The sequence below is a fragment of the Myotis yumanensis genome, unplaced genomic scaffold (assembly GCF_028538775.1).
Source record: "Myotis yumanensis isolate MYYU_CA2020_CCGP unplaced genomic scaffold, mMyoYum1.0.hap1 SCAF_10, whole genome shotgun sequence".
NCBI classification, from domain to species: domain Eukaryota; kingdom Metazoa; phylum Chordata; class Mammalia; order Chiroptera; family Vespertilionidae; genus Myotis; species Myotis yumanensis.
This window is the reverse complement of record NW_027223761.1, coordinates 36,276,255-36,288,510: the sequence shown is the minus strand read 5'-3', so window position 1 is coordinate 36,288,510 and position 12,256 is coordinate 36,276,255. Positions and strand designations below refer to the sequence as shown.

General features: G+C 40.3%; 1 protein-coding gene and 1 long non-coding RNA gene across 10 annotated transcripts in view; one reads left to right on the top strand and one right to left on the bottom strand.

Annotated features, from left to right (window-relative positions):
* The window catches only part of LOC139017210 (uncharacterized), a 163,030-nt gene that overhangs the window by 53,605 nt on the left and 97,169 nt on the right, over window positions 1-12,256 (top strand). The window contains exon 2 of the long non-coding RNA XR_011472836.1: window positions 9,799-9,910. This is a non-coding gene — a long non-coding RNA (uncharacterized lncRNA). The remainder of the gene's footprint in view (window positions 1-9,798; window positions 9,911-12,256) is intronic.
* IRAG1 (inositol 1,4,5-triphosphate receptor associated 1) overlaps window positions 1-12,256 on the bottom strand; it is a 110,916-nt gene that overhangs the window by 16,629 nt on the left and 82,031 nt on the right. For 8 of the 9 annotated variants that reach the window (XM_070425297.1, XM_070425298.1, XM_070425304.1 and 5 more), the window contains 3 exons: window positions 9,828-9,877; window positions 9,152-9,259; window positions 3,075-3,142 (listed from right to left, as the gene is read on the bottom strand). In XM_070425297.1, the coding sequence (XP_070281398.1) occupies window positions 3,075-3,142; window positions 9,152-9,259; window positions 9,828-9,877 (226 nt within the window). The remainder of the gene's footprint in view (window positions 1-3,074; window positions 3,143-9,151; window positions 9,260-9,827; window positions 9,878-12,256) is intronic. The other variant, XM_070425300.1, reaches the window with a different exon arrangement.

The following is a 12,256-nucleotide window of genomic DNA, read 5'->3' as shown; positions in this document are numbered from 1 at the left end:
CTTTGTCAGTGTATCCATGCTGTATACGCTATGGCCTATACTAGTAATCACTTAGTATATCAACTGTCATGTATTCAAGTGACCTTTATTTTACTTAATAACAGGCCCAAAATGCAAGAGTAGTGATGCTGGCAATTTGAATATGCCAAAGAGAAGCTGTAAAGTGCTTCCTTTAAGTGAAAAGGTGAGTACATACAATAAAATATGAGAGAGAGACCACAGTCACATAACTTTTATTATATTATAAGTGTCCTATTTTATTTTTAGTTGTTGTTAATCTCTTACAGAAGCAAATGTATAAGTTAAACTTTATTATGTGTGTGTGTGTTTGAGAGAGAGAGAGAGAGAGAGAGAGAGAGAAGTATATATAGGGTTCAGTACTATCTACAGTTTCAGGCATCCACTGGGGGTCTTGGCATGTATTCTGCATGGATCAGGGGGACTACTGCGTGTGTCACTTTCTTATTTTTCTCTAAGTCTACAGGTTCTTAGCCCCTTGTTAAAAATGAAGAGCAGTTTACTAGGAAGTGGCCTACAAGAACAAGGCTCAGAATTTTCTCAAATCACATTGGGCATGCAGTCAGCGTAGGTATTTGCTAAAAACTAGCTGCAGATAATTTTACCTTCTCATCATCTTTCACCTGCTTAGCCATTTCTCTTCTCGTTTAGTCACTGTATGCTTAGAGAAATGTGACATCTTTTTAACATCAAGCTGAATATAACAATCTTTAACAATATGGAGAAGGTAGCTAGAGTTGACTGTATTTGTGTTAGAAGACATGAAATTATTTTCACTCACAGATGGTCTCACTGTTAAGTCTCTGAGCAATCTGTTAAATGTTTCCAGTTTCATGAATTCAGATGGAAATCATTTAGCACCTTTTAGAAATCCATGGGGGAGGCTGCTGTTAGTCCTGAATCCCTCCTCCTTTGAATACTCCCTCCTCTTTTTACAGCCATATTCATTGGCTGGGTGTATTCCCAACAGTTGAGTCAGCCACAGTAGAGGTAATATATCATGGTGATCTCTCTGGGTAGCCCATAAGAGTGAGCTGCTACCCAGCCAGCATCGCTCAGTGGTTGAGCATCGACCTATGAACCAGAAGGTCACAGTTCGATTCCCAGTCAGGGCACATGCCCAGGTTGCAGACTCAATCCCCAGTGTGGGGCATGCAGGAGGCAGCTGGTCAATGATGCTCTCTCATCATTGATGTTTTTATCTCTTTCTCCCTCTCCTTTCCTCTCTGATATCAATAAAAATATATGTTTAAAAAAAGAATGAGTTACAGACATATTTGTCACCACTGATGTTCAATTCATTGCCACTTCTAATTTGGGGCTGCTGCCTGTTGTCCCCAGTTTTGCACCTCACTTTTTCCTACCAGGTTTACCTCAAGTTCTTGATGATCCTCACTGCCTCAGATAGACGTTCTCAGCTGGCCTGCACATTAGTCCTGCAGGGTCCAGGCCCTGCCCCATCATTGTCAGTTCCTTGAGGAGAGTGGGGACATAAATCTTCTGCTCTTTTTAGCTCTGTGAGCCAAGACTTGGAAACAGGGCCATGTTGGGGACCTTCCTGGAAAAGGGGTTGGTGCATCCAAAGGCAGGATTGGAAGGGAGAATTTTAGTGTGCTTCTCATTCAGGGCATAGGTGACTATTTCTGGAGAGATTCAGAGACCATGGACACTATGACTCTGGGGACTTGGTTAGATTCTGTCAACTTGGTTACGTCCACATGGTTGTTAGTTTGTCATCCCTGTATAATTTCCTTATAGTGATCAGGAAAACAGGGAAACAAATAAACAAAAATACCCTATACAATGTCAAGAAACTAAGCTTATGCGGGGTTAGGTGGCAAAAAGAGGAAATGCTGGGAAAACTTCAAGACCAATGTGGGGTGAGTCATGGAGGGATAGGTTTGTTGTTGATGTACTGAGAGGGGTTGAAAACATTGGTAAGTCGTGGGGTGAGGATCTTGGGAACTTGTTTGTACTGCAAAGGGGCCCAACATGGACATTTTTATCTGGTCAGGCAAAACTATTCTAACAGCAATGAAAAATAAAGGACTAAAGTTATCTCAAGGCAAGGAAGAAGGAAGAATATAGGTGTGTGTTCTACCAAGTGAGGAAAGAAAGACACAAGGGAAAATTTCTGAGAGGTGGCAGCTGCTGTCCAGATGTTTTCCAACAAGCAAATGAAAGAATTAGAAAGGCAAGTTACAAATTCCTCTGAGTGTATAGAAAACAGCCTGCCTTGCTTTGACTGAGGATGCAAAGACCTACAAATTGTAAAGATGCCTAGAAAAGTTGGGCATAGCAGACGCTTGTGTTTGCTCATCCGATACTCATCTCCTTCCTACTTCCTAACAGCAACATGATTTTGTTTGAGAATTTATTCTTTCTTATGAAGCCATTTTGTTTTATGGAAAGCTGGGCCTCTCTTCCTATCTCTAGGGGATAGTTTAATACTACGATGACAATCCCATTCCCAAAGCCTGTGATTGGTTTACAAAAGGACCAAATCTGTCCACAAGATAAGGAAGACTGAAAAGAAAGGCTTTTGGTTCATTCCTAAGAAAGAACCATGGGGGAAAGTGGTCTTTTTTCTTATAGATAATGTGTCTGGATAGAATACCTGAATTAGCAGCCATTTGCCATAAGCCTGCTGATGAGGTCAATATATAAAGTGGGCAGAGGCTAGGAAATTGTAGAGAGACTGAGCTGGAGCCCTGCTGTACCACATCTGGGGAAGCCCCTCCTCTGGACTTAATTAAGCCTCTTTGAGTTGGGGTTTTCTTGTATCTGTAGCCCAAAGAGTCCCAACCAACAGAGAAGACTTCCATCTCCAATGGGCTCTCCTTAGATCATGGTACTCTTGACCAATACCATAGCATCTCCCTGGTCTAGGAATTTTGCAAACTAGGTCTGAAATCTTTGTCTCAGAGTGCTACTTATTTCTCCTAAAACCTAATTTACTTTCTATCGCATTTAGGGAGTGAGGATGGGAGAAAAGGTGAGTTGAGGAGATTTTCCTCAGAGATCCCCAAAGTTCAGAGGAAAAAAAAGACACTTACTTTTCCAAAAGCGCAGGCAGTGTTGAGGTGACAACAGGTAGATTGCCTTTCCCACTGGGTGATTCTGACTGAACAGAAACAGAGAATTGAGGATTAGAGAGGAAGGAAGAAACTGGAGCTGCTGGGTGTCTGATGATACTGGGGTAGAGGGGCTGTTGCTCCTCTTCTTTCCCTTTCCTCACTCCTGACACTCTAACCTTCACTTGATACCATATGTTGACTCTTTTCTCAGGCCTTCTCTGACCTCCTTTCTTAGGTGTTGTTTACCTCTGGGGCACATGCAACTTGCAACTTTTACGTTTCCTCTTTGAGTTTTGTTGAGCAAAGAGAGTTTCCATTTGAGGCTCTGTTCTGGAGGGGAGTCATCCATTTTCTCTGTCCCATTTACTGACTTAGATTAAATACCAGTGGGCCTCCTACTAAACACAGATCCCAAGGTCCCTGGGATAGATTCATGCAAGCCCATCACAGCCCTGGAGATATAATTCTCAGGAGATGACTGTCCTTACCAAAATCTCAAGCCATCATAAACATCTTATGACAAATATCCAAGGACTATCACATTGTTTTGTTGCAATGGATTTGATTTAAACAGTGGTTCTCAACTCTGGCTGCACTTCAAATCACCTGGGGGAGATTTTTGAAAGTACTGATCCAATCCAGAATCTTGGGGTGGGCCCCAGCATGGAATGTTTAGCCCCACGTCATTTGAATGTATAGCCCTGGTTGCCCCTCGCCTAAAGGAATATATTTGGAAACCACATTTATACATTTAGTATAGTATGGGAAATAGGTCCTTTAAATTTTCTCACTTTTTAAAGGAGCTAAGGGAGGGCTAGTTAGTATGTTTCTTTAAAGCATACTAAGTAGCCCTCCCTAAGCTCCTTTAAAAAAATTTTTAGGCTCCTTTGGTTTAGTGGATGATCTGGGAGTTTATGTTGATTTCAAAGATGATTGAAACATTCAAGGCAGGAAGAGGTGAAAGAGGTTTATGAGTTATTGCCACCTCTTGGCACAAAAGAACTTGAATCTACTTCACCTATTGCTTACATATCAGATTGTTTCCTTATAGAGTACTGCTAGTCATGGAGAGGACATGGAGGAACAACTGGAGAAAGAATTAGAAGTGTTAGACAGGATTAAGCAGGTTCGCAAAGACTGGGGAGCTGGAAAATATTTTGTTATATAGGAACTGTCTTTGTTTAAAAAAATTGAAATTGATTTTTTTTCTGATTATAAGTAATACATTCTTATTATATATTATATAATAGAGAAATATGCTAATTAACTGGGATGCTGTAACAGGTTGACTGGACAGGAGGAGGTTATGTGTGCAGTGTCAGGGGCAGGGGCAGCAGGGGCCTCCGAGCGCCTGCACTGGGGGAGGGCCTGATCAGCAGTGGCTGTGGCTGTTTCAAGGTCTGGAGAGGGAGTGGGTGGCGCTGTGTGATTTCAAATCGCACACTAGGCCTCTATTAGAAATATAAGACGGCATCAAGATGGAGGCTTTGAGTCTTTGCCTGATCCAATTAGTCAGAAACAGCCTTTAACACTGTCCTGCACTAGAGATTGAGAGGTATAGAGGATCTATCTAAAACATAGTCACAAACCCAAACAGACAACCAAAATGAGGAAATAAAGAAACAACCCCCAAATGAAAGAACTAGTGAATTCTCCAGAAGAAGAGATAAATGAAGCAGAGATAAGAAATTGATCTGAAACAGAGTTCAGAGTAATGATGTTTAAAACGCTCAACAGTATGAAAAAAGATATAGTAACTATGAAAAAAGAACAGTCTAGGATAAAGAATGACATATCACAAATAAAGAAAACATTGGAAGGAATACACAGCAGATTAGGGGAAGCTGAGGATCAAATAGTGAATTAGAAGACAGACTTGAAAATATCACTCAATTAGAGAACCAAAAAGAAAAAAAAACACAATTAAAAAACAGGAGGATATCTTAAGGGAGTGTGGGACAATGTGAAACATAACAATATTAGAATAGTAGGTGTGCCAGAAGAGGCAGAAAGAGAGAAAGGAATAGAGAAGGTGTTTGAAGAAATAATGGTAGAAAACCTCCCTAACCTAGTAAAGGAAAAAGTCACACAAGTTCAGGAGGCACAGAGAACCCCATACAAGAAGAACCCAAACAGACCCATGCCTAGACACATCATAATTAAAAAGCCAAAAATTAAAGACAAAGAGAGAATCTTAAAGGCAGTAAAAGAAAAGAACACTGTTACCTACAAACGAATTCCCACAAGGCTGAAACCTGATTTCTCATCAGAAACTCTACAGGCCAGAAAGGAATGGCATGAAGTACTCAAGGTAATGGAAAGCAAGGATCTGAGACCAAGATTACTATATCCAGCAAGGCTACAATTCAAAATAGACGGTCAAATAAAGAGCTTCCTAGACAAAAAAGAAGACTAAAGGAGCTCATCACCACCAAGCCAGCATTACAAGATATGCTAAAGGAATTGCTGTAAGGGATTGCTGAGAAGAAACAGAGAGAGAAACCATTTTAATACAGAATTAAAATGGCTATAAATAACTACCTCTCAATAACCCTAAATATAAATGGATTAAATGTTCCAATCAAAAGGTGTAGAGTAGCTGAATAGACAAAAAGATGACCCAACTATATGTTGTCTACAAGAGACCCACCTCAAAACAAAAGACACACACAGGATGAAAGTGAAGGGATGGAAAAAAATTTCCCATGCAAATGGAAAAGAAAAAAAAAGCTGGAGTAGCAATACTCATACCTGACAAAATAGATTTTAAAAGCATCATGCTCTACAGGACACTGAAAAAAGAGATAGAGGAAGACATAAATAGATGGAAGAACATACCGTGTTCATGGATTGGTAGAATCAACATCATCAAAATGTCCATATTACCCAAAGCAATCTATAGATTCAATGCAATCCCCTTTAAATTACCAATGGCATATTTCACAGATCTAGAACGAACGTTGCAAAAATTCATCTGGAATAAAAAAAGATCTCGAATAGCTTCAGCAATCCTGAGAAAGAAGAACAAAGTAGGTGGGATCTCAATACCAGATATCAAGCTGTATTACAAAGCCACTGTTCTTAAAACAGCTTGGTACTGGCACAAGAACAGACATATAGATCAATGGAATAGAATAGAGAACCCAGAAATTGACCCAAACCACTATGCCCAATTAATATTCCACAAAGGAGGCAAGAGCATACAATGGAGTCAAGACAGTCTCTTCAACAAATGGTGTTGGAAAAATTGGACAGATACATGCAAAAAGATAAAACTAGACCACCAACTCACACCATACACAAAAATAAACTCAAAATGGATAAAAGACTTAAACATAAGACAGGAAACCATAAATATACTAGAGGAATCCACAGGCAGCGAAATCACAAACATATGCCAAAGGAATTTCTTCTCTGATACTGCTCCTAGGGCAATGGAAACTAAAGAGAAAATAAACAAATGGGACTACATCAAAATAAAAAGCTTTTGCACAGCAAAGGAAACTATCAACAAAACAAAAAGAAGGCCCACTGCATGGGAGAACATATTTGCCAATGATATCACCGATAAGGGTTTAATCTCCAACATTTACAGGGAACTCATGCAACTTAACAATAGGAAGATAAACAATCCAATCAAAAAATGGGCAATGGACCTAGATAGACATTTTTCTAAAGAGGACATACAGAAGGCCAAAAGACATATGAAAACATGCTCAAAGTCACTAATTATACGAGAGATGCAAATCAAAATGACAATGCAGTATCATCTCACACCCGCCAGAATGGCTATCATCAATAAACAAACAAACAACAAGTGTTGGAGAGGATGTGGAGAAAAAGGAACCCTTCTGCACTGCTGGTGGGAATGCAGACTGGTGCAGCCACTGTGGAGAACAGTATGGAGCTTCCTCAAAAAACTAAAAATGGAACTCCCATTCGACCCAGTGATCCTACTTCTAGGAATATATCCCAAGAAGCCAGAAACACCAATCAGAAAGGATATATGCACCCCTATGTTCATAGCAGCTCAATTCACCATAGCTAAGATTTGGAAACAGCCTAGGTGCCCAAAAACAGATGAGTGGATTAAGAAACTGTGGTACATCTACACAATGGAATACTATGCTGCGGTAAAAAAGAAGGAACTCTTGCCATTTGCAACAGCATGGATGGAACTGGAGAGCATTATGCTAAGTGAAATAAGCCAGTCAGAGAAAGATAAATACCACATGATCTCACTCATTTGTGGAATATAGAGAACAACATATAGACTGATGAACAGGGACAGACCCAAAGACAGAGAAACAGCTATCAGACTATCAATCCCCAGAGGGAAAGAAGGGGAGGGTGGGGGTAAGGGGAAGAGATCAACTAAAGGACTTGTAAGCGTGCATATAAGCCAAACCAATGGACACGGACAACAGGGGGATGAGAGCATGAGTGTGTGTGTGGAGGGGGGAAGTTGGGGGTTAATGGGGAGTTGAGGACACATTTGTAATACCTTAACCAATAAAGAAATTAAAGATTTAAAAAAAAGCATCATGCTAAGCGAAATAATCCAGTTGGAGAAAGATAAATATCCTATGATCTCACTCATTTGTGGAATATAATGAACAACATAAACTGATGAACCAAAATAGAGCCAGGGGGGAAAATATACTAAAATATAATAGAAGTAATCCTGTTATTTGAAGATTTTTAATATTTCCTACAACTGTTATGATATCATACTATGTTAGTACATTTTAGTAATATTATTATACTTAAAATCCTTTCATTCTTGAAATATTAATGCTTATTGCAAGTAATATTATATGTAAGATCATTTTTCTTGATTAATTGGTGTTTATTGCATGTAACATTATATTTAAAATCATTTGTCTTGAGATATTAATGTTTATTTCATGTAACATTATTATATTTAAAATCATTTTCCTTGAAATAAAAAAAACCTGAAAAAAAAGAAGTTAAAAATCACCTGTGGTTTTATCCTTGCATATAGATAACCATTCTTAATAGTTTTACATACATGCTTCCAGAATTTTCTTTCTACACCTAGAAAACCACTTTTAAAAACTACAAAACAGAATTATATTGTATGTACTGTTTTTGTATATATTGTATTTAACTCCTTTCTACTAATTTGAACATTTTTTCATGTCAATAAATACAGGGTGAGGGAAAAGTAGGTTTATAGTTGTTCATATGGAAAATAATACAATAATTAATAAACAATAATATAACACTAAACTCTGTAAACCTACTTTTGCCCCACTCTGTATTTATATTCTAATCATCATTTTTAGCAACTGCATATAGAAACCCCTTGTAGGGTTGTCATAATTTATTTAACCAATCTCTTATTAATGGACATTTGAGTAGTCTCCATCTTTTCATTGTTATAAACAATATTGCAAAGAATCAAGACAGAATAACATTGGGTTTAAGAATTCAAGCTTAGGAAAAAGTGAGGCAAAGAGAGATGAAATAACTTGCCTAATGTCACAAGCTAAAAAGGGGAAATCATAGTTGGAACTCAGATCTGGTGTTACTTTGAAGTCCAAACTCTAAAGCACTGTGACATTCTTTAGCCAGTTCTAGAAGAAATTTTGTTCCTACCCCCAATTTTTTATATGCCAAAATTGCAACTTTGTAAAATTTGAATGTGTTTGAAAGTGACTGAAAGTATAAAAAATTTAAAATAAAATGAATTGTTGTTTTTTAAAGAATACATGCTCTAGAATCAGAGCCTATGGTTCAAAGCTCAGCTCTACCACTATACAATGCAGCTCAGGTGTTGAAGCCCATTGCAGAGTGGGACAAAATCATACCCACCTTGGATGGTGTGGTTTAAGCATGAAAAAGGATACCACTTACTATCTTCTTCTCAGGGCAGTGGAAGACATGGAGCCTCATCTATATTGGGCTTTTTAAGCCCATAGCCCAGAATCTGTGCTGGGAATTAACTCACCTTATTGACTTTGCCCACACCTAGGTAGTGAGTCTGAGGGAGAGGTCAAATAGGGTCAGCAGGCAAACATGTTCATACTCACCAGGGCAGGTAAGGAGGGGATGGGTGATGAGCTTGGAGGCTGACTGGATAGGTTCAGGGCATTAAACTTGGGAACCACGGCAACGCTGACCCTCCGGCGCGGCATGTTCTATAGAAAGAGAAGTGACCAGGCTCACTGTCATGAAGGGAGCAGCACTCACTGTTCAGAAAGGCCCTGGCTGTACCTACTCATTCCTACTGCTGTAATAATATTCACTGGATAGTTTTGCTTTGGGGTAATGATGGTGGTGGGAGTTGGTATGGAGAGAGTAGCCAAAGTTGACACAACTTTTCTGTTAGTGGTGAGTGATGTCTCAGCATGTTTCTATTTTAGGTTATTAAATCCTGAAGAAATTAAACAGAAATGATCCCCAGTGTCTGGGTAACATCCTTGATAGTGTATGAAAACTATAGCAATACCAAGGTTTATGCATCATTTCATGTTCATTTAAGGGATGGTATAGTCAGGAAAACTATGAGCAAGAGAAGGCTGGAGGATGAGCTAAAAAGTGTGGGGAGCCAAATTAGAGACTCTGTTCAGAGGTTCTCTGCTCCCTGCCCACCGCCCCCCCCCCCCTCGGCCCCCGTGGGTCCAGGAATGAAGGATCTCCTGGGTGACTGTAGAAACTTCTGTTGTACTTCCTCCAGGAGCCCTGGTATCCCTTGAACATGCATACCTTTCCCAGAGAGAGGGACATGGACCGCGCTGTGCGAGGGACCCCGTCTTCTGCAACAGGAGGGAACAGAGAGGAGAACTCAGGTAAGTTTTTCAGAGCAGCCTCCAGCAGGGAACAGATAGTTAGAAACTAAACCATGGCATCTATGGGCCAGAGGCCTCATGGTCATGCTCCTCTCAGATTCTCTGCATATTGCATCACCACTTCTGTAATGGCCTGTACTTTTGGAGCAGGCACTTTTCCTATGAGAAAGGAGAAAGTATTTTTTCCTACTAGAGCTCAGGGCAAAACAGACGAACTTGCTTGATTTCTCTCTCTGCTGTTTGGTGATTGTTTTTTTCTTGTCTGAAGATGCAGACCTTTGGAAAGTCTATGGGAGGCTCAGAGTCACCTCTGCCATGGGTGTTGAGGGCCTCATCTCAGATTGTGTGCAAGCGCAAAGCCCAGCGCCCAGATAACTGAGGCTGACTCCGGTCGCAAGGAGGCTGCAGGGTCAGCTTGGTTTCAGTTCTCTTTTCTTTTCTTGTATCTGAGTACTTCAAATTCTTTTCTTGTAGATTCAGCTATTCTTTTAGGCTAATGTTTGCTTTATCTTTTTCCAGCAAAAAGTATTTATGGTTAAAGGGTTTGAAGTGTCCTAGTCAGCCAAAATAGCAGAACCAGAAAATATTCTTTATATATGAAGAGTTCATACAAATTAATAAAATACTACTCTTATAAGTGAGCAAAAGTTATAATTAGAGAATTTATGAAAGTGGAAATACAAATGTCCAGGGAACATTTGAAAAGGTCAAAAAATACAAATTAAAACTATGAGATGAGATACAATTTTGACCCATCAAAGTCAAAGATACTTTTTAAAGGAAAGGGCAAAAGTGCCAACAGCACAATGAATGGAGCATTATTGTAACTCATTAAATGGAATATCAATGGGTTACTTGAAAATAATTTGCTTTAAGAGCCTGACAAGTATGTTTTTCTCATGACTAATAGTTACACTTCTAAAATCTATCTTAAGAAAAAAATCCAAAATGCAGACAATCAGCATGTTTCATATTTAGAAAAAAAATAGGCGTCATATTTTTCTTTTAAATGTGTATCACTTCTCTTGAAATCAGAGGTATTTTTATTTCACTGTAGTCTTTAGAGTCTCAGGCAAGGACAGAGATTGCCAGAAATCATGTAAAGGCTTACAAACAAACACTGTATATTAGGGAATGGTCATAGAGTATCTGATGGACACACCTGTTGGGTGGGTGCTGGCCCCTCTGTAGGGCCAAGCTGAGGTCTAGCTTGAAAAAACAGTGGAGGGGGAACAAATGTCTGAAATCCTTACTCACCATTCAAGACTCAGCTACCTGCTCCCTTCTGACTGTAGGCACTTTCTCACCACCCCCCAGACTGAAGGGGGCGCTATGCAGTGTGCTCCCCATGGAAGTCTGCTTGCTTCTGTCACAGCACTGGCTACTCTGCCCTGCTCTCCCCCACAGGTTTGGGAGCTTCTGTTGGTCAGGACTGTGTGCCCTTTTCCTCTCTATCACGTGGGCACACCAAAGGTGCTAATAAACGCCTGTAGCATGAATGGGTACCTGCTCATTTCATAAATCTTGGCTAAGGTGGTCCACAGGGGACACGGCACCTTGCAGGGCAATAACACGAGAGCCAGGTACTAGGATTTCTTTGATGGCGACTTCCCCAACTTCCAGCACTGACAGGGAGTGTTTTGTTAGAGGCCCAGGCGCATGTGGGTCAGGAACCTCGCTGCCAAGATCCAGAGCAGACATTCTGGAGCTGGGAAGCATCAGTGATATTCCCCAGGAAACTTGTGAAACCTCCTGTTTATAAAGGTTTCTCCATCTGTTATAGTTTCTGTACTTACCTCCTCCCACTCTTGGTAACACGGATGTTTGCATTCCACGGGGATTCCTGTCCCTAAAATGTCTGTCTTCTCCCACTGACACCACCAGCATCAACCAGAGCCTAAACCCTGGCAGCCTAAGGAGACTTTCTGTTCCAAGACACTGTCCTCCTGCACTGCTCAGGAGCCTCCTAACCCGTCTCCATGCCTCAGCATCTGCCCTTCCCTCAAGCATTACCCACCCTCAAGTCAGATAGATCTTCTCAAAATATAGTCTGACAATGTCGGGTGATGTCAACTCACCAGTGACTCCTTTATTGCCTCAGGGACAAAGGCCTGGCATGTGGCCCTGATCTACCAAGTCTCACCTTCAGCCTGTCATTATCATACCTCAACCCTGCAACCACACACCTCTGTACATGCTGTTAATACCACCAGGGTGTATTTCTCCTTTTTGCCTGAAGAACTCCTATTTTTACTTTAAAATACTGCCCAGACACCATCCTTCTGTAAAACTTTCCTTGACTACCTCAGGCTGCCCCCCTCCTCTGTGCTCCTATAGCAATTTTAC